The 23,296-nt window shown below is 37.7% G+C and overlaps 1 protein-coding gene across 2 annotated transcripts in view; it reads right to left on the reverse strand.

Moving 5' to 3' along the window:
* Positions 1-23,296, reverse strand: part of USP9X (ubiquitin specific peptidase 9 X-linked) — a 96,270-nt gene that overhangs the window by 48,951 nt on the left and 24,023 nt on the right. For both annotated transcript variants that reach the window (XM_069027638.1, XM_069027558.1), the window contains exons 3-14: positions 20,889-21,034; positions 20,507-20,586; positions 16,371-16,483; positions 15,817-16,035; positions 14,483-14,598; positions 13,993-14,244; positions 13,777-13,915; positions 12,059-12,211; positions 8,178-8,282; positions 6,456-6,662; positions 5,558-5,694; positions 275-408 (exon numbers count right to left, since the gene is read on the reverse strand). In XM_069027638.1, coding sequence (XP_068883739.1) covers positions 275-408; positions 5,558-5,694; positions 6,456-6,662; positions 8,178-8,282; positions 12,059-12,211; positions 13,777-13,915; positions 13,993-14,244; positions 14,483-14,598; positions 15,817-16,035; positions 16,371-16,483; positions 20,507-20,586; positions 20,889-21,034 — 1,801 coding nt within the window. The remainder of the gene's footprint in view (positions 1-274; positions 409-5,557; positions 5,695-6,455; positions 6,663-8,177; positions 8,283-12,058; positions 12,212-13,776; positions 13,916-13,992; positions 14,245-14,482; positions 14,599-15,816; positions 16,036-16,370; positions 16,484-20,506; positions 20,587-20,888; positions 21,035-23,296) is intronic.

Genomic DNA, 23,296 nt, shown 5'->3' on the forward strand with positions numbered 1-23,296 from the left:
GCAAGATAATTTTTATCAATCCACAGATAAGCAACGGCTGCCACTTTCTCGTATTCTGCTGCAAAACACACATTTTCAATTATAAAAAAGAAAAAATAAGTATTTTAAGCTTTTCTTACCCAAGCAGTCACCACAAAGGCTATTAACCCCACAGATGCTTGAAAATTAAACAAATAAACTTAATAGTTATTTTATTATGGGAATTTGCTTCTAGCTCCATTTTTGACTGGAGTTCTCATACACGCCATGAAGCAACTTTGATGTTAAAACTCACCTTTAGCATACTGCCTCATGCTTTCCATATAGGCAGAGAGGTTTTCTGCAACCAGTGTAACTAGGGCGTGATTGTGCTGAAGTTGATTGATTAAGTCATGTCGGTAAAACACATGAGGACTTCGCTGAGTTTGACTGAAATTAAAATACAAGTGTTAGAGGAAAAGAAAGAAGCTTTGCACCAAATAGCTCAGAAATCAAATTAAGAAACCCATCTTTGATGCAAGATCCAAGTTTTCCTACAACATCTCGAACAGAACACAGATTAAGTTTCTGACAATATTTTTCTATCTTCTGACATATCAACAGTTCCTACCAGTTACTAAAAGCAGCTAATTTATGAGGATTACACAGTTACAATATATATGGGAAACATCAAAGCAATGTGATGTCCCTCAGTGTGCTGGAGGGAGAGTATCTGCAGCAAGACAGAAGATAAATAAATACCTGCCCAAAATGCACAGTAGAGACCCTCAACTACAGTGTAACTACAATACACATAACTGCGGTTTCTTCCACAGCCATCTGATATTCTTTTCTATATTTAACATTAAAACACCAAGTAAAACTCAAGACCGTAGTGAAAGTACACTAGCCAATAATCACACTAATTATTTCAGTACTTAAAAAAACTAAAAACAGTACTGATTTTTTCCTAACAATAACTATGTGAAAAATGTTGGTACAAGCAAAAAAAGCTGTTACACACAGCATACAACCTAAAAAACCCCAGAGAAGTTCAAGAAAGGAAATATCACAAATAAATAATCAGACTAAGTTATTATCAAGACCTGACCAAAAATGCTGCTCTTAAACAACACTAGAAATATTCAGATGACAAAAGTAAACTGCAAAAGAAAACACAGAACTTGTGTCCAAGACCCACATGCCAAGAACACTATCAGGTTCTAGAGCTTGGGGACTTATCACCTCTGCAGAACACTCTCAAAATGTCTCAGCTGCTGTAGCTGTAGATCAAAGCAATGATCTTGACTGCATAAACCAGGCAAACAAGTGCTGCTCTTCCATGGTAAAGTGAGAAAAAAAGAAAACAAGTGGGTGTCAGGGGGAAGAGCAGCATTCCTCATTGCCACTCAGCTGATCCCATAGCCTGCCCTGAAGAAAGAAAAATGTAATTTCAGGATTGTTCTCCTTTCCTCCAACACTTAAAAAAGCAGACCTCAGAATTAGCTGAATGGATTACAGGTAGGAATTCCCATCCTTCCTGGGAAGCAGGGACTCCATACCATGTGGCCTACAGCACTCCACAGTGCTGCCAGAGCTTTAGAGAACAGTGGGGAAGGCAAGAAATCCCAGTTCCAGCATCAGCTGACAGTGATCTGCAGCTGATAACCAAATTTCACTGTAGACGTAACAGCAACAGATAAATTGATTCACTGGCCAAAGATCGGTGTCCATCTGGGTTTAAAGGACAGAAGCCATCAACACTCTGCAATAACTTTGTTATCTGCAACCACCAGAATTTGGCCTGCTAAGCACTGCGGGTTTCTGAAGATTAAATTTCATAACATGCATAATTTTCTAAAACGGTCTGAAAGGGGCACTTCAAACACAAATAGTGTTAAAAACACCCAAATACCCAGACATTTGTCAGAGAGAAAACAAAATGGATGGAAGCATGAAAAAAGAAAACATATAGGACTTCATATATTCAGAACATTCTCTGTTTTCACTTTAAGAAACTTTCTAATTATGTTTCATTCCATCTCCACCAACCTCCTTACTCAGAATAAAACCGCAGCAAATCTAGCAAAAGACTGGATGTCTATTTTAGTGGCTACCCAAGATGTTACCTGTAGACAGAGAACTGCATTCACAAAGGGTAACAGTAAATAAGAACACGGATTATTTGGGAAATACATATTATCAAACAACTAAAGACACAAACAGAACCAAGATGGGGTGTTTTGTGGAATCAAAGACACTGGAGTGTGTATTTATATTCACAATATTATGCATTTGTACCAATCTCACACAGTACAGCAAAACCAAAGCTATATCAGCAGAAGGCTACAATGTTTTGTGCTAGGTATTTTTTACTTCTCTCCTTTCTCAATCATGTGCACAAACAGTACATTTGCACACAGATTCATCTTGGTTAGCAACAACTTCTAAAAGCTTAATAATTGAAATAACTAGAGTTATGAGCTATGAGTTATAACAGTGATTGTGAGCAACACTTCCGATGTTGTTTTGATCCACTGCTAGGATGGGCTTAAAGGCAAAATGATTGTCTTTAAGCACAGGAAAAAAAAAAAAGTTGATCTGATGTTTTCTAGTATTAAGGCAAAGTCTACATGCAACTGAAATTTTCTTTAAGCATCTAAGGTTACACTAATATGATGTTGCCATTGGGACACAATCATTTAACTGCTAAAATTATTACACACTGGTTACTAGACACTCACTAATGTGCAGTAACTGAGGAGCTTGAAAAATTAAGTTAACACCAAAACTCATATTTTCATTGTGTTTATTCTAAATGGATACCAAAAGTCAATGTATAAAAAGAAAAAATAGCATTTTGAAAGGGATAAGAAAGTATTCTGGATTATGAAAAAGGACATAGCTAGAATGCCTATTTGTTAGAAAAATACTGGTAAACTAGCAAAGGCAAAATTCCAAACTTAATTTAAATGGATTAAAAAGAATTATTTATCTGCACATATAACTCATCCAATATAATACTACACATGTAACTCAGCTTTTGAAGATGACAGTTGTGCTACCTGAATAAATGCTATGTACCACTAAAAGAGTGCAGATTATTTGGATTAACAATCCAAATCGCAGCGACCAATCCCCACAAATTCTACTACTTCGGCTAAAAGCGACTTGAAGAATCATTGTTGCCTTAAAGCACTAATGAAACCCCTGAACTCTCAGTGATCAGTTAATTCTTCTGGGCAAGTAATTTAAGAGACTGATCTTGTCCTGCTCAGGTAGGTACAGGTCAAACTTAAGATTTGATACTGGTCTACAGGAGGCTCTACCATCCAACACAGACAGAATTAAGATGATTCGTTATCTGTAAACTAAAGGTCAGTATTTTGAGTAATGAAGTTGACTATTCCTAAGTATTAATAACCATCCGTGCACCCGTAAGAGTCCTTGTACTTACATAAATATTATTGTCTGTTACAATTCTGGTTAAGCTGAACTTCCTGACACATGTAGCATTTCTTTGTGGTCAGGGAGCTAAATTTTGCCACAGCAATTGTATAACCAATTCATCACTTTGTTCAACTGCATGAATAACTAGCAACAATTAAAACCTCCCCCTCAAAAGAATTTCTACAGTGCCAATGGCATAAGATAATTTATACATATTTTTGCCAAGAATCAGCAGCGTTTGCTGATCTGGACTGAACTTTCCATTGCCAGTGCCAATCAGCTGACCCACCTCAAACAAGTAGCGTAAAGAATATGTGCTCTGTGCCATGTTTTTGAGGCAATTGTCACAAACATTGGTTTGGACCTATTTTCACTCCAAATTCTAGAAGGATGCTAGAAATTAAAGGTTTTAGTCAGATAAGATAAGCTGACAGTAAGAGGTATTGTATGCATGCATTGCAGTTTCCAAATTTTATCAATATTAAGAGTTATGAGAAAATTCAGAGACTGGAGAGTCACTAATTATTTCAAAATGATGTTTTCACTTAGCAGGTTTCCCAGCCACCTGGGCAGTAATACCACCTGACTAAAACAACTCCCTCAACAGTTATCTTGCTAATAAAGGGTCCTCCACAGGAGGAAGTCTTTTTAAGTTACTTGATTAAAACTTCCAATTCCAAGTTCACTTTCCTGCCATATTTGTTTTCAAATTCTGCATAAAAAATGAGGTGCTATTACATACTGCAATGCAGACTGCCCTGAAATCTGAGGAAGAGATGGCCAGACAAAAAAAGAGAAGAGACATTCAAGCCATCTAACTGTATACAGACCATATGGGAAACCTACACTTCCACAATCAAAAGAAGTTTGGTTCCTCCCAAAATTATTTCAGAGCAGAAACCTAAATCAGTGCCTTGAATGAGCTCTGCTTCAGTAATTACTTAAAGCAAAGCATCTTTGTTAAGGCACTGTGCTAGAAGCATTCAACTTGAGTAACCAGGTAGCTTGATTTGCCTGGATCTTACAGCATGAAAAAGGTTAAGGATTCCAAGACACAGGAAACAGATTTTTCTGTGAATTAGCAAGTAACTTTGTGACCTTGTTGGATAAACCTCAATCAATCATTAATGTAAAACTGTAAAGGATTAAAATATACTGAAATTTTGAGAAGTATGTTGCAAACTAAATGAATAAAGAAAACTCCAAAAGCCAGGAATGTTTTCTCACAGCTCCTGAAAATGGTATCAGTAAGAAGACAGTGTTGTGCAAACTGTGGCTTCTTTTCCTCAGCTTTCCCTGATTTGATCCTTCTTGTGAGCCGACTGTAACAGCAACACTGATTTGAATACTTTATCTGCTTACAAGAATTAAAACAAAGCAATGGTCCAACACTGATAAGCCAACGATATTTTTCAGGAGTTTGTAAAAATTCTGACATGGATACAAATACTGTTAGGGGCTCAGTCTCAGCTATTTCTTACTAAGAAGACATTTAAAATAATTAAAATAATCATGTATACTTTAACAAGTCCAAACTGATAATGACTTCTCATTATTTCTTCCTTTTAAAAACAAACATCAAATGAACCCCCCACAAAACAAACAAAACCCTTCACCCCAATAAAAGAAATTCCACACATTTCTAATCTATTCCATTCAGGAGAGAAAATCACTAGAGAAATTCTCCCAGACTACAAAGTCACCTTTGATTTCAAGCATATGAACTAGATGACCTGCAAGAATTTATCATCAAAGAACAAGGATGGGTGGGTGTGTTTGTGTGCATACGTGCATGCATACAGCCATATATGCACGTAAAACATATTTATGCTTTGTAAGCTAATTCCATTGTTAGGCAGGGAAGTCCATGAATAACTGAAAAAGTAACTCAGATTTTCTACTAGACTACTGTTATAAAAATTATTAAAAACATGTTCAAAGAAGTAGTTAACACTCTCTTACTGAACTTAGGTGTCTGAATTTTTGGAGATCATTTAAACACACTAAAATAAACTAAAGAACATCTTCCAACCCAGGTTACGGTTTTACCTAGAGTTTCCTGACCTCTTGTAAAAAAAAATTTACATTTGCCGCATTCCAACCCATCCAACTTTTAACAGACAAAATTTTATCTCAATTCCATTCTTACCTCAAGTTCTGTGGTGCTTCACCAAACAAACTGCAAATTTCTCTAATTTGTTTCAGTGCAGGAATGACCCATTTGTCATTTGTGCGAAGTTCTTCTATAAAACGATCTATCCACTGGATCTTTTGTGTATCTCGATCCTTAAAGAACAGCAGTTTATCATCAAAATCAAGTATAGTGCAGTGCTATCAGAATTCCCTTTCTTTGTTTCCAACACAGAACATACAAAGTCAAACAAATACTAGATCACCTGAGTTCTGAAGCATAAAAGCATAACAAGTATCTGAGCAGCAGCACTACATGCTGAAAGAAGCTACCAGGGTGTTACAAACTCAAGACTCAGTACTTATTTAAGAAGTGTTTAATTGCTCTCTCTTCTTTCATTTATTTCTACTCTCTGTTATAAAATATCAAGAAACAATGAGAAACTGTTTCTTGACTTAACAAGATGGAAAATGGATTCATTTCAAACCATAACAAATTACTACTCTGGCAGCCTTCCACAGAAGTTTGGGTGGGGAAGGAGAATGTCCAATATCTGAAAAGGATCATGCTAGGTCCTTTCTAAAATTGTACAAAATAGATAAGGACTTACTGGCACAAAAAAACTCAACAAAACCCACTGAAACAAACTAACATGATTGAGTTTGGGAAAAAGCAAAGGGCGGAAGGCGCTGCTTTTCCTTTCTCCCTATTTATTTTGGTAGGGTTCTTTTCCAATTCTTCCAGTATGCTAGTTACAGTATGTCACCGTGTCCTGTAACATTTCAAAAGTACCAGGATGTTGGTAGAACCATAAAAATTTATGTAAGTAACACTTTTGTTAAATTACCCAATACCTTGAAGTTTTCGTGGGGAATGGAAGGAAACTCAGTGACTGATTTCATACTGGATTACTCACCTGTGAACAGCTGTAATCTAAGATTTTAATATGGGCACTAAGAGCCTGGTCCATGATATCAACTGGCACATCATCACTGTGAGCCAAATTCCATAGAAGATTCAGCACTTTGTGTGCCATCACACCATCCTTGTCATCCTCTGCAAGGCGACGAATTAACTCAAGCAGTTTCTCACGCTGTTTCTTGCTTGCATTCGTCCAACTTGCCTACAGCAGTATTTTTAAAAATATTATAGAAGTCTTTTTTTAAAAATTCCACACATAACCTGCACTGTTAACAAACAATGCAACAATGAAGTGATGCAACTACATAAAGAACTTCCACATTAATTCCTGTCATTAATAATAAAGAGCAAATAAGAGCAATACATAAGCCAGACACAACTGAAGAGCTCTTCTAGTATTTACAACTACACCATATTCAACTTGAGGCTTAAAAAAAGATGGCTCTTTGTTTTAAAGATCACAGATGGGCTTGTAAGAGTTAACATTATTACCACTGACAATTTCACCAACAGTCAGACTGGACTCAGCTGTTTCTTTCAAATGCTTTCACAAAACTCTGGTGCTTACACTTAAAAATATTTCTTAAGTAACTTATAATCACTACATAAGTAAAACTTTAGTATCACTCGTGCCTCTGCATCTGACTGAAACAAGCCACCTGCATTTAATTAACCTTTTCCTATATAGCAATATAGGAAATATATATTCAAGATAACATCACTTCATATTCAACTCTCAAGGTCAGACACAGCAGTTTAAACACAGAATTTATGAGCACTACACTCAGTATCTGAACTACAGAACGTTAGACCCACGTTCACCAAACTGCAGGACCACACAAAACAAAGCACAAGTTGCATATAAGCCAAAATATGACTACAATGCATTTATCTAGAAGAAGAAAACAAGAGTCTACAAAGCTGGCTTGCATTTTCTAGTAGAGCAGACCATGTCCTGAAAGTGAAACGGTGAAACAAGCCAGAGAGCACCACTATTGGAAGCTGCAAATGTTACATGCTATACATAAAAGCCAGTGAGTAACATAAACTTTCAGAAACTAGTTGTTTTGTCATTTCAAACAAATCACTATGTGTTTATAAACATTCAACTTTATCTTCCTGAGACTGTTTCATTTCGTATGTAAGCTAAACAGAGAAAAGTTATTACATGATAAAGAGGAAGCTGGGGGAGCAGGGAACGGAAGTCCTTGATCTCCTCTACTTAAAACATCAAAAGTAGCACTGCCCAGTAAACCTGACAAAACCTACTCTAGTGCCAGGAGAAAAAACATAATTTACTAAATTACCAACACTTCTTAATTTGGAACAAACGCAAAAAGGTATTTAAGATAAATAACTTATTTTATTTGGAAAATTCAATATTCCTGGCATTGCTAAATGTAACTAATACTACAGGCTCCAACAGACCTGCATTATCCTGAAGTGTTCAAACCAAAAAACAAAACTGTCTACTACTAAACAAACTTAAGCAGCCTTTGTTTTAGACAGGAAGTAAACAGAAAATCTCGCAAGGAGTGCTCACTAAAGAACAGCCTTTCTAGAATTAAGTATTACAGACTTGCTACACATTAAGAAGTCTTTTAACACAGAGAAACTGAGCAAATCTAAAAGAAGTAGGAAGTAAGACTGAAAAAGCCACAGATTAACACACTTCCTCACAGCCCATTTCCTGAATACAGTCAAAACACATAATTACCTTAAAACAATCAAACAGGTGATCAAGCTGTTCAGGAGAGAAATCCCAAGCTAATTTTGCGAGGAGATCATGTACATTTTTTACAATGGCTTCATGTTTTCCTGCCTGTCAGGAAGAAAAAAAAAGAATCCACCAATAATTCATATTAAGTCCAGCAGCAAGACATTCTACATCATTTTTACAGGAAGACTGTTAGAGGTGGCCAGCTGAAAATCTGATGCTGTGGGAGCAGCACAGCACACTGAATACTTCACTGGGAATTCAAAATATTTAGATTTTCCCTTTAAGTGTAAGTATCTAAGTGTGCTTTGTGTGTGTCAGCACACAAGTATTTATTTAGAATATAAATACTGCAGCATCAAAATATTTATTTTCTTGTTCCTGCTACAAAATCAAGCTGGGATAGCTGACAATAAAATCTAAAAGGATATTGTAACTTACAAACTGGTATTTTAATGTTTTGTGTGGGTTTTTATGGTTTGGGTTTTTTTTAATAAGAAATTACTCAAAATCCACTTCTAAATTTCACTGAGGTGTTTTAAGGTGGAAACCAATTTTAAGTATTTCCACAATTTCTCAGGCTGAAGTACTTCCTTTGTGTTAGTGGATTCACAGACAACTAAAGCCTTCTATTACAAGCAACTTCTTACCAGACAAAATTTTGAAGTCCAGCAGCTTTTAAACTTACAAACCCAGCAATGAAACAACTACGAACAAGATGCTGAGTTTTATATTTTAACTGAAAGTTTGGTGTACATCCCAATTTTGACATTTAAGGAGGAAGACAATAAGGGGGGGAAGCTAGTTCCATTTAACTCTGAGCATGAAGAAAATTTTCTGTCCAGGCTGGAAAACACATCCTGTACTTTACATCTGCACTCAAAACCAAAAAATTGGGACTATGTGTATCAATAGCTGATTTACTGCAGAAAACTTTTCTCTAAGTGAGGAATAAAAAAAGCAAAACATATACCTAGAATACATATTCTGATGTAATTAATCTTGTACACTATTAAAAATACATGTATAAGCACTTTTGAAATTCAATTCCTACTAAAAATTTTCATAAGTAATTTAAAACCAAAACTAAAAACCCAAATCAGACTAATAGCTTTGTTACATGCTATGCCTTAAATTCTTTATAGGGTGCCATAAATTTTTGTTTAAAAAAAAGTCATTTTAAGTAGTAATGTTTGTTTTCACATTATGGGCGAGATTGCAAGAGGAGGAATTACTAAACCCCTTTTCCACTTGACTTTGGAAAACATCATGTAATTTTTTTCCTCTTACCAGACCATTTCCTGGATAGAAAGAAAAACTGAGAGCATGCAGGGCAGAAAGAGTATCTATAATATAACAAATAAAATGAGAAGTATGGCCAGTTCCTGGGGAGAGCAAGAAGAGCAAGAATAAAGTATATAACAACCTTGGTTTGGGAGGTTTTTAACAGATATGGGGAAGCCTTTAAGCACTGAAGAGTTTGGGGAAGCAGAACCAGACAGTGGGAGGAGGTAAGGAACCTGGTGTGTGACCAGCTTGCTGTGTGGAAACAGGGAAATGCCTGTAAAGTACCAATTAAATACCCCAGAATGTAAGTCATGAGACCTCAACCTCTGCCATTTTGCATCTTGTACAGCTGGATCTTTCCCTGCAACTCCAGAGGCTGCAACTTAATGCTTGCATTTAGAGACTTCCAACATTATTCTTTGAATCAAATACACCCCTATATTGTGAGCACTGGCTTTGTAAGACATGAAAACACTTCAAAAAATTAAAACTTAGGTCATCTTCTAAAGGCAAAAGCAGAATGATTACATTACCTTTAGTAATACTAAGAGTCTTAGGTGCATGCTCACCCTCTAAACCCAGGCAGAAACACAAGTGCTCGAGCCTGAAAGCAAAACCCCCCCACTGCTGCACTGAGGCTGAGCTAAAATAGCCTGTTATATAAAACTACACAGTAAATCAACTCCTCACTACTGAATTTCATGCCCCAGCTGCTCTTAGGAGCAGTCATTTAATAAGAACTTCTAAAAACTACTATACACAGGGAGTAGTGAAGTAGGTGAAAATCATTCTGTATTAGCAGATTTTGGTATTTTCAATTTTTAGTCCATTATAATCCCATGGTTAAAGCCACAGTGAAACCATCTGCCTGAATAAGTTACTTTCACACAAAAAAAGTACAGGACAAAACTATAGCAAGAGCAGTGCAGTAGCCACCTACTTGAAAGCATAAGAAGTGAGCAGAGCAAATTGGGTATTTAAGAACATGGAACATTTCTTCTGAAATTACTCCTATTTATGCCTAATTTTTTTTTCAACTGTTGGGGTGGACCCATTTTTTAAGGGTTGCATCACATATTCACATTTTTCTGGAAGGGTAGAAAGTTTGACTTACTCTAGCTTATCCATATATCCTGTTTCCAAGCACTAGGAGCAAGGTAATTGCTTGGAATACTTTCTTCCCCCCAAATTTCAGATTTTTTTATCCTCCTGTTAAAAGTGAGGCTCTAAAATAGGTAAAATAAGCCTACTAACAGCAAACTGACCTCTCAAAATCTTTCCCCATCCCCCCCCCGCCCCCAGGTATCTTGCAGTCTGGAAAGATCTACAGACCACAAGCTGAAAACCAACAGTATGATTCCAGACCTTAATTCAAGTAATATTCAAGTGTATTCCTGTGCTACATGATGAAATTTTCTTAACAAGACTTTGGGATAATAAGAAAAAACTGTATTGACTTTCAGTCTGTGCAGTTACTGCCACGCTGGAATTGAAGTCTGGACACGATAAAGTTATTTACAACACCAGAGATCTCAAGTCAACCCTCCCCTACATTACCTGCAGTCCCAAGTGTTTTAAATGTAACCTGAAGATAAGTCCACTTAAGCAAAACTGTTACAGTCTCAGAACAGCATGAACACATGTAAACTGTGTTACCCTATTAGCCCTTGCCCTGCTATAACCCAGCTGGCAACTGAGCACCACAGAGCTGCTCACTCACTCTCCACGCCACAGTGGGATGGGGGAAGAGAGTCAGGCCAGAAAAAGTGAGAAAACCCATGGGTTGAGATAACATAGTTACTACAGAAGCTACTATGAAGAAATTAAACTCTATCGCTGACCAAACCAGTACAGCCCTCCCTCCCTGTCTTGGAAACCAGAGTTAGCCTTCCCACACTTGAAAGACTGGCCCCTGAGGACTTACTTGTACAATCAGAGTTTCACTACCCATTACTTATGTTTCTATCCTAATTTTTATTTGCTATATACTCAGTAGTTCTTAATGATTTCGTCTCTCCAGCTGCCCATTCTGTGTGTTAAACTCATGCAGCCCACAACTAGGAAGCCCAGCCCCCCCAGTCATGTAAGTAAAAAAGTCAATATTGCACAATTTGTAATTTTTCAAACGTAATTATTGCAACACAAAGGAAAGAACTTGCAGTTAAACAACTTCTATAACAGCCATTATTATAAGTCTTACTAATCACACTCTGCCCAGGAAAAATTTACACAACTGTGGGGAGCTCAGAGACTACCAACACATATTTCTTAATGCATTTTAAAACACTATGCTATCACATATCATGTCTTTGCTCCATGTTGAAGGTTCCTTAATACTTAAAAATTATCATCTCTGCACCGTGTTCTCAACTGTTCCCTCAGGCTTTACATATACATGTAGCTGACCCCTTCAACTGAAGACATTTGAGATGACAATTTTGAGCTCCAGGACCCCAAAAAGGCACACCATTTCATCTAAATTTTTTCTTTAGCTTTGTCTAACACAGAGCAGAAGCAGCCCAGGTTCTCTTCTAAACATGACATACAAGGAGATGCCTCCTGTGCAGCAGCAGACAAGCAGCTGAATTATTTACCTGTGCAGCCCAAATGTTGTCAAGATCCTGCAAAGTGAGAGCTTTCTCTTTGATGACAAACCGGAGGATTTTCTCTAGTTTTTCTACATATTGAGGTTGATGAAGACTATCTCTTAATACAATTGATAAAATGTTGTTCTGCTGGATCCATTCCTGAATATAAAAAGAAAGTAGTGTCATCTCAAATTATTCAGGCGCTATCATTAATATTTAAACTACAAAACAAAAATCTAACCTGTTACAGATTTAAAAAGATGAAGCACAAGAGGAAGGTTTTTATCGCTAACTTTAATTTCCTCTCAAAAAAAAAAAAAATCACCATTTAAAATAATCCAATATATTATTGGATTATTACTGGAATCCTCTTCACTGTGATATCTTAGGGGGAATTTTTTTTCAGGCATATTAAGATAATGAACTCAGAGCATAAAGATTTTCAAACAATTTCAAACATAAGAAGCCAATGTGAAGAAGAGTTAACTCTTCTATTGAAGAAACAAAATTTTTATCTTCCAATTCAGAGTCATTAAGTATCAAAACCAAGTTGTTTAAGACAATTCTAACTTTGCTGGTACACCTACTGCATATCCCATAAAAAGGACCCTAAGCAAGGACTGAAATATGAAGAAGATTAGATTACTTAAGTACTGCCACTAATAGGGGTTTTGAAATGCTTCTAACTGAATCAGAGGCAAATATTCAAGCCATATTTAAGGAGATGCAATTTTCTCAGTGGTGTCACAGACACGGTCAGACCGCTTTGTTCCAAGTGAAGCAAAGCAGGATGTGCTCTGAGCACTAAAAGAGAAAACAAACATCCACAGCATCATAATTTCCAACTATGTCCTTGATTAGACTTACAATATTCAAGCTGGTCTCATGAAATAATGAAATCTAGAAGTTTTCAACTAAAAACACAGGTCTTGTATGAGATGCCAAACTGTAGGGAACATGTAAAAAGGAGACCTATTTCCTCCTATTGCTTTAAAAAGTCAAAACTGCGGTTATTCTTTCTTGTCAGATGTCCTTTTGTCTTACAAATTTCACAACAGGTGGCCAGTCAGAAAGACAGGACAGAACAATGTAAAAATCACTTAACACAACTAGATTTCACAAAGATTAAGAGAAAATAGTTCTTATTTTAATTTTATAATTGCTCATTTTCATAGTTCCCTATACATACATTCAAGAAACAGTATTCAATACAAAAATATTAAAACAAAAATGTGGTATCTAGAACTTTCTGTACCAAAGCTTTCAGTTTCTGAAATGTGAGAAGCAGAGTGGACACTTAGAACTCTCGTAAGAAAAAGCTGAAGCGCAAAACTCAGACAAAATCCTTATTTAAATGACCATTAAATTTCTAGTTACTGTGGCACTGAAGTTGCAAATGAATCAGACTTGTTTTATCTAGGTTTCTCTGGGTTTTTTAAAACACTATATAAAACCCACACTATTCAAGGATCCATTTTTGAGTCATGTTTTTAGCAGCACTGAAAAGTAATTCTCAACAGCAGCTTTGACACAAATACAGCATTTTTTCACAGAAAGGCTACTATTAAAATGCTTTATTACCACTACATGATACCTAATGCTTCTAACACTATATGAAAATAAACAGTGTGTGCTGGATCCACGATATAGAGCTACTTCTCCAGTTAGAGTACTAAGGAGAAACAAAATCTATGCAATGAACTTCACTGAAAAGGAGCACTTACTGCCATTCTTTCAGCTGTGAGCCACTCTTCCTCTTCAGGATTACCATGTCGATGAGTGTAGTATGACACACTGGATATTACTTTGTTAACTTCATTTAGTGCATTCATTTTACCATTGAAAGAGGAAATTTGTAACAACCTGTGAGAAAAACTGAATGTAAGAAGTGTGGAAAAAAATGTCACCAGTGGCATACTGTATTAGGAGTAGCATCTTACCTAAGTATCATTTTTAACCTAAATATTTCTAAATTTTTTACAGTTTCTTCTTGTCCTGGAACTCTTGAAGCTAAGTTCTTTAGAGATTTGATTATCATTGACAGAGCATCATTTTTGGCTTCATTCTTTGCTTCTTTTTTCAGTTCATCATCTGTTAAATTTTCTAAAAACTGTGGAACCATTTCTATAATTGGAAGGAAGTATTTCTTCACTGTATGTAATGTTAAAAATTCAAAACATTGTCCAAATGGCCTAAAAAAAAAAGGAAAAGTGTCATAATCAGTAGACATGCATATAATAAGGTGCAATTAATTCAAGAAACTCATATCTACTTAGAAGCACATGATATGGTGAAGGTAGACACAACCAGCTAAGAGATGCAGTGAAAGGAAGTGCTTCAATGAAAGTCCAAGCTTTGTGCTAACATAGTATTTTACACTGAGTCCAACTTTTCCAAATGCATAAATCATTATTTAGAAGAAAAACTTACTTGATGAGAGCTGCAATGATCTGAACATTCAATGCTGATCCACTCATGAATCGATCATGCAAGATCTGAAATCCATTTAATGTGCCAAACTTGTTGATAAGATCTACTAGCCAACCCTGCAATAAAAAAAAGTTATTTTCTGATATTTACAATGTACCATCCAGAAATAGTTTCAAGTACCTGTTAATAACAAAATTTGCTTTTAAAAAGTCTTTACACAATAGCTTACATACTCAGTTTTAAGGAAATGCTCAGAAACAGGCAACAAGATCTCTTCTGTTATCATGTCAAAGAGCCGATGCTGTATATGAGCTACTCAAAGAAATTTATCAAATATATAGGAATAAAATTGACTATAATTTAGGTCCAGCTTTGGCTGCTATATTATTACAGAAAGTCTGACAGTTCTGGTATTTTTTCTTTGCTCTGGATGCAATAATGCCAAATATAAAAACATTAAGAATGCAAAGTAACATTCTTCTAAACACAACTAGCAATGCAAGGGGAGTCCTTTTTTTATCTTTGGTTCTTTTAAGTCAATAGTCAGCAGTTCTACTAAAGAAAAAGAAAACTTTAAAAAACTAAAATACGTATATAAATAATTCAGTTAGCTCCTGAAGTCTTATCAATACTATTTGGAGATCAATTCTGAAAACTTCAGACTCAAGAACCAGAATGGAATACTAATCTTCACTTCCAGTTAAAAAAATAAAACAACAACAAAACCAAAAGCCCAAGAAACCACAACTACAAAAACAAACAACAAAAAAACCCAAACAAACAAAAAACCAAAACCAAACCTTCAACATCCCCCCAGAACCAAACCAAACCAAAACCACCAGAAAAACCACACTGACAGTAGTATCTCATGACCAATTAAAAACATCTCTTCGACCATTGGAAACTGGAAGGAAGAGAAAATTCCTACTTTATCACATAATCCCCTCCTCAAAATGTGTCACCTACAAAATCATGTTAAGTGAGAAGGTAAATCCATCAACTGGCAAATGCAAGCAAGCCAATTAACACAGTAGGAATGGCATTCCAACAGAGTTGTGCCAGTTTACCACAGAAACACATGACACAGTTTGATAGTGGACCAAAGACAGGAATAGTTAGAAGGGGAAATGCACATTTCTCCTTCTAATCCAGGGGAAATCAGGAGTCTAAGCAGGAGTCTCTAATCAGGAGTCATAAGCGGCAGAACACCTTAGTGATAGAGAGAATGAAGAGGGCTTTTTCTCCATGCTCTAAAAAACACTTCTCTACAGCTCCTGTGTCATTATGTAACACTGCACAGAATAAAATACACAGGTCTGAAAAGGTTTTCATACCTTTGGTGATCGTGGGTCAGGAGGACGGGCATAAAGTTCATCTTCAGCGAGCTGGACTCCTGCAGGAACTGTTTCTGAGGGACGAGTACCATTGTATAGATGGAATTTGCAGTGAGGATTTAAGGCCATGGCAAGAAGTTCAAGAAGGGGAAACCAATCTTGGGACAGCTTGGCCACACAGAGTTCCACTAGTCGATGAGTGTTGTTAATAATACATCTCTGTTAAGAAAGAAAACAAACAAGTAAGAACGTGGCAGGGGACTGTACAATGAATATGAACCACAGACTCGGAACATACATGGTTCCCGTCCTCCTCAAATCATCTCTCAAGTTTTATTTCCTTCCAAAACACTGCAGGCAATAAAGTCAAAAAATGACAGAAAGATGTTTCCCCACTGCCCATCCAGATCCATGTATACAAGAGTTTTCTCACAGCTCACTACTGAGTTTCAAAGATTAGATCCAGCTCTTACAGTCTCCCCCTAATGACAAAGGCAGTCTCCTTCCTTATTTAAATAACTATGCTCTTCAGAAACACAACTTTAAAAACTCACATGAATCTCAAACTTCCAGCCGCTCACTGCCTCGTCTGTAAGGATTTTTGTGAAGGATATTGTTAACCCATCTCGAAAAAATCGCTGGCATGCTTCACTTTTGACATCAAGGCCTATTTAAAATAAGAAAGAACAACAAAGCATTAGACATGGAATTTCATTAGTTGTTACATGAACATTTTAAATGCTGAAAGCAGATTTGGTGTGCTGGTGTTGGTTTCTTCTCAGTAGCTCATACAGGGCTGTGTTTTGATTTGGGCTGGAAACAGTGTTGGTTAACACAGGGATGTTTTTTTTTTACTGCTGAGCAGCACTTACAGATCCGAGGTTTTCCTGCTTCTCACACCACCCTGCCAGGAAGTAAGCTGGGGGTGCACAATGATTTGGGAGGGGACACAGTCAGGATAGCTGAGCCCAAAGAACCACAGGGGTATCCCAGACCATATGGTGTCATGTCAGCCTATAGAGCTGAGGAAGAAGGAAGAGGGAGATATTTGAAGTTGTTTGTCTCCCCAAGCCACCGTGTGATGGAGCCCTGCTGTCCTGGGGATGGCTGAACACCTGCCTGCCCATGGGAAGTGGTGCATGAATTCCTTGGTTTGCTCTGCTGGCACACAAGGCCTTTGCTTTACCTGTTCAACTGTCTTTATCCCAACCCACGAGTTTTTTAACTTATGCCCTTCTGATTCTCTCCCCAATCCCAGCAGAAGGGCACTGAGCTGTGTGGTCCTTAGCTGCTGGCTGGGGTTAAACCACAACATTTGGACTTCAAAGGTTTTTTGTTTAAAGTTTCAGAATTGACTTTAAACAAGTCTTGGATGAAAACAAACTTACATAAGCTTAAATGGACAAAAAATTTGATGGATTAATATTCTAGTAAAGCCATCTCAAAAAATTACACTCCTTTACACAATTTTTGAATTGTTTTTTAAAAAGTGTGATCTAGATTGCGTTTTTCCCCCCATGTTTACAACAGGCTTTGATAGATACACTAGCAAAAATAACAATAAATACAATCTTTATCTTCCATTCTTCTTTATGTTCTCTCTTATCTACTTGCTAACAGCAAAACCAGTGAGTGAAGAGGGGTAAAAATAACCATTTCCAAAAAATGCAGAAGATACAGCTTCAGTAAGGAACTCAGTAGTGGTCCCATAGAAATGCAGACAAATCATCTTGAGAGAAATGGAGATGGTCTTTGAGGGTACTGGAAACAACTCCCATAACTGGGCTGCCTAACTTTTGGATGCATATGTGCCCATGCACATACAAATTTAATTTTTTTTGTCACTAGGGCCTACCTCTCTTTCCCACTCAGTGCAATTCATCAAAAACACAGATCTGGGATCGAGTCTGAAGGTTTATATTGTGTAGTGAAATCTCATTTCAGTTTAAGTAAGGTATAAATTCCAAAAGTTGCCTTGTATCTTGCTTGTGTGTGTCACATTGGAAAGTTCTGGCAGCATGTTAAAAACTGAGTGTAAATATTAGGAGCAATAAAATCCTTTTGAAATAAAGACTGGAGAATATTCTTGCCTATAAAAAAAACAAAACCCTAAAATAAATCATTTTTTTATCTTTTAAATTTATAGCATCCAATTCACTATGACATTTATTTCTGGAGCAAATCTCATTACTGAAAATACTCCATAAGTATTAAAGAATTATTGTGAAGATAAACATGAGTCTAGCTATTAAATGCTATTTTTCAAATAGGTTTTCTTCTATTAGCAAGTAACTCCACACTATCTGTTGATAGTTGCATGGCTCATTGTTTAACAAAGAATAATGGATCGATGCCTACACATAAAAAGAGAATTTTCCATAAATGAATGCATCTGCCAGGAATAATGCAAGTCACAGTCTAACAGGATTCACACTACTCTGTCAAATTTGCTCCCTTCACTTGAAGGTGGTAATGTTGACATTTCCTTCTCATATGTACCTTCAATTAGTTCAGTTATGTCCCTTTCAATTGTAGTCCCTGAAGAGATTTAAAGATGATGCAAGTATCACTCTTATTTTATAGCGAGGGTCACAAAGAAGCTGTTACCCTGCAGTCACTCCACAATGCTGATGGCCATTGGCCATGTGAGGAATAAAAGCTATTTAAGAGCCCTCGTCACAAGAAAATGGTGCTTGACAAAAACATGTAGTGGGGTCTTTCTAGGTTTTGTTGCTTCACAATTTAAATAAGATACAGTGAGAAATACAGAATTTATGCAATTCAAATGCTGGTTATTTTTCAATTTATCCTTTCAGTTCCTCCTTTTGGAAACAGATCTTGTCAGAATATGAAAAATTCCCATAGACAGGTAGCAAGGAGTCCAATTCTGGATGTTACTGACATAATGGAGCACAGTTTAATCTATTAAGAAATGTACACAACAGAACCATTTCTATTACTTCTCTATATATACCCCACTCTCAAACAGTGTCTGCCAAGCTCTGATCTACCAAAACAGTGTCAGTTACACCAAGTTACACCCTATCATATTCCCTGGGAACTGGAAGTTATTGAAAAGGAACCATGGTAGCCATCATGTAACTTCAAGTTGCAAAAAAAACCCCAAAAACTAGGATGTAGCTGTAAAGGTAACACATAAGAGCTTTCCTTGTTTTCTCCTTATTCAATAATCCTTGCATACACACATGGGAATTAATCTAGAGGGCAGGAGGAAACATAACTAAGTAGCAACGCAGAAGTACTTTTTAGAATTGCACATCACCAACTTAAAAATCAAAATGCAAAAGCATATGAATACATTTCCACTGTTTTTCACAACTTCAAGAGGAAAAATAAGCTTTTTGTGGGGGGGAGAACTTTCAACTAAGCCTGATGCTTTGGGGAAGTACATTGATGTCAGGAGTAGCTAAATATCTTCATTCTACTCTTATTACTTCACTGCATTGATAGCTTTTAGGTTTTGGGTTTTTTGGGGTTTTTTAAAGATGACTTAACAGCTGGCAGAACATACATCTCCTCTCTCACAAATCACAAGCAGATAATTCCTTTTTACTGCACTGTTCCAACAATGCAGACACAAAGGTGGCTACATTTTCTTTTGAAAAGATGGCATTTTTTTTTTTTTGCTTCAGAACAGATGTGATCCCTTCAACATCCTACACTTGCCTGAGGATTCCTGCCAGACCAAGCTACACACAAAGCCACCAATTCCAAGCACAACTACAGCTGATAAATCAGTGTTGGCAACAGTATATCATTATCCTATGCCAGATCACAAGGATGCACCCTAACTTTGGTTCTCCACAGAGTGCTCCAAAGCAAAAAACACTTAACAATCAAAATAACCCAGAATATCAGGACCACAATCATCTTTTTAGTCTTAAAGCTGCCTAAGAATAACATTTATTAACATGGAAATGAAATTGTCCTGGGCCAGCACCTATGCAGAACAAAGAGCAGGCACTTTGTATGACACTGTATTTGAAACACAACGAGCTTGTAAGTGCAGATATCGAAAAAAATTATTTTGATGTGACTTCCACTATTACTCAAGCACAAGGAACCTCCCAGGAGAACAGAACTTTCCAGAACAGATGACAAACTTGTCAGTCTGACCAGTACAAATTAACAAACACATACACAGTCCTGATAGGGAACCCTCCTACTCCCAAGTCAGACACAGCAAGCACTGGTGGGACTATTAGTCTAAGCCATGCTGTTTAAAATGCTAACTTTTCTCTGATACTCTTAGAAGTATACGTGTGCCAAATCTGAAGAAAAATTTATGGCAAGATATTTGAAAACTAGACTAGAAACTTAGTTAAAAACAAATAGAATTCTTTGAGTTTTAGTATCTGCTATAAAGACCAAACCCACTAGGTCTGATATCAAAGTGAATACAGAAAACAGGTATGACAGGAATGACAGGATTTTTATGTCTGTGAGCTTATTCGACTTCCCTACTCAGGCTAAGGCACCTATTTCTAACTACATTAATGGCTTTTTTAAGGTTCTTATCTGTGAAGATTTGGCATAGCACTCTGACACAATCTTCAAAACCAGGGCTGTAACAGAAATTATTAACAATTTTTAAGCCTTCCCCAGGGATTCTAAAGAAGAAGAAAAAGTTTTACACACCAATCCAATAATGAAATGTCTTTCAGCTTACCTTTTTTACTTAGGTCAATAGCAGCTTCTAGAAGAACTTCTAATTCCCCCTTCGGCAATACAGGAACAACCCATCGAGGCCTATATTGAGAAACAAACCAACCCAATTTCAGTTGTGCTTCTGAAAAATCAAGAACTCTTGCCCCATTGTAATGCTTTTAATATAGGCTCAGGAAACAGATTTTTAAATGCCTTAATGAGTATTACACTGACCAACCCAAACAAAAACTCATTCTGCTTGAAGCCTCTTTCTCTTTACAACTTTAACCCAACAAAAAAAGCATTTCAAGAAGTCCAGTGAAACAAAGATACAAAAATTCTGATTCCACTATCAAGATGTTTGCATAAATCATCTACACCTTGTCAAAAAAGTGTGAAAATACCTGTTGATCATGTCATCCAACTTTGCCAGGTCTGTGTGTGGAAATGCAGGCTCCTCATCTTCAAGCTGGGGTGGAGCATCAGCTTGGCCCTGCTCATCAGGCGGGGTAGCTGGGGAGTTCTCATTGGAAGAATCAGGTGAAGAAGTCTAAAATTGGGATGGAAAATACTTTAAATACTGCCTGTACTTGTGTGCCACTTGTTTTGGCATTTTTCCTTCCTAATGTATGCCAAAGAATTATCTCAAGTACATATCAATATAAAATAATTTGATTTCAGATTTATTAACAAAAAACAGAGCACAAAATGTGCTATATTCTTTCTATGTTGGCAGTTTAAAAATCAAGCTACTTTCCCAGCGAGGGAAGTGGGGTTTTTTTGGTAACAGCTTCTACTGTCAGCAGACCATGTTTCCAGACCGTGAAATAAATACACTAAAGCTCCAGTTTTTACAAATCTTGTCCACAGAAGTTGATTATTAGAGACATAGTTTTCAACAAAAGCACAGAAGAAAACAATCGTGGAAAACATTTTCTTAAAGAGTTTGCTAAAAATGAGTGACCTACTACGTTAACCATCTACTAATCAACCTTGAAGAACATGATTGTTAAATCCATTTTGATGGGCCATGCAAAACACAACACATTTTTCATATGCCACTTATTATTCATATACAGAAATAGTATGAACCAACAATAATAATGGCTCAAATTGGAAGAGCAAGACTTAGGAAGACAAAACCTCAAGAACGTTTTTCACCTGCTGTACCAAATCTGTCTTGGCAAGGAGTGTTATTTTCTTCACAGCAGCCTGTAGGGTGCTGGGTTTTGGATTTGTGACCAAAACAGCACTGGTAACACACCAGTGTTTTGTCTGTTGGTTAACAGGCACAGATTCAAGGCCTGTTTTTCTCTTTGGTATCTCCTGTCAAAACTCAGACATAGGCAGGAGATACCATGAGCTGGAAGCAAGGAAAAGCCACCTGGGATGTTGTCAGAGTATGAAGAAATGCAGTGAGGAAGGCCAAGGCTCACCTGGAATTAAACCTGGCTAAGGATGTCAAGGCTAACAACAAGGACTTCTTCAAATACATCACAACCAAAATAAATGCATGGGAAAATGTGGTCCTGCTGCTGCTTCAGCCAGGAGACTGGGGAGGAGATCTAGAGGAAGGAAGTTTCCTTTGGTTGGGAAGACTGGGTAGAGACCATGTAATTAAACTTCGTATCCACAGGCCCTGGTGGGATGCACCCACAAGTGCTGAGAGAAGTGCTGGAACCATAGTGAGGCAGGAGAGGTGCCTGAGGACTGGAAGAAAGCAAATGTCACCCCAGTCTTTAATAAGGGCAAAAGGAGGACCCAGGGAACTACTGGACAGTCAGCCTCACTTCAACCCCTGGAAAGGCGATAGAACAGCTCACTCTGGAGGCCACCTCCACTCACATGGAAGACAACATGATGTCAGGAGAGGTCAGCATGGATTCACTGAAGGTAAATCATGCTTGGCCACCCTGATTACCTTCTACGATGAAACAAGTTCAGTAGTCTGAAAGAACTACCTGGATGGATGAGGGGAGAGCAGGGGATGTTGTCTGCCTTGATTTCAGCAGGGTTCTGACACTCTCTCTCACAGCATCCTCATTCACAAACTCAGGAAGTGTGGATGGGATGAGTGGACAGTGAGGTGGATTGAGAACTGGCTGAATGGCAGATCTCAGAGGTTGGTAATCAGTGGCACAGGGTCCAGCTGGAGGTCTGTCACCAGTGCTGTCCCCCAAGGTTCAACACTGGGCCCAGCAGTGTTTACCTTACTCATCAATGACCTGGGTGAGGGGCAGATGCCTCCTCAGCGAGTTCTCTGGTAACACAAGGCTGGGAGGAGGGGCCAACACCCCAGAGAGCCGTGCAGCCCTCCAGAAGGACCTCGACAGGACGGAGAGATGGGCAGAGAACCTCCTGAAATCCAGCAAAGGCAAATGCAGGGTCCTGCATGGGGAAAAACAACCCCAGGCACCAGGATGGGCTGGGGCTGACCTGCTGGCAAACAGCTCTGGGGAGAAGGACCTGGGGGTCCTGGTGGACAATGAGCTGTCCCTGAGCCAGCACCGCGTCCCTGTGGCCAGGTGGCCAATGGGATCCTGGGGGGCATTAGGAAGAGCACTGCCAGCAGGTCAGGGACGTGATCCTGCTGCTCTGCTCAGCCCTGGTGAGGATCACCTGGAGTGCTGTGTCCAGTTTGGGGCTCATAAGTACAGGAGAGACATGGAACTCCTGGAGCAGGTCCAGCAGAGAGCGGCAAAGAAGATGAAGAAACTGGAGCATCTCACTGAGGAAAGGCTGAGGGAGCTGGGCCTGTTTAACCTGGAGATGGCTTAGAGAGGACCTCATCAATATCTGCAGGAAGGTGTCA

This window comes from Aphelocoma coerulescens, chromosome 1, assembly GCF_041296385.1.
Source record: "Aphelocoma coerulescens isolate FSJ_1873_10779 chromosome 1, UR_Acoe_1.0, whole genome shotgun sequence".
In the NCBI taxonomy this organism is placed as follows: domain Eukaryota; kingdom Metazoa; phylum Chordata; class Aves; order Passeriformes; family Corvidae; genus Aphelocoma; species Aphelocoma coerulescens.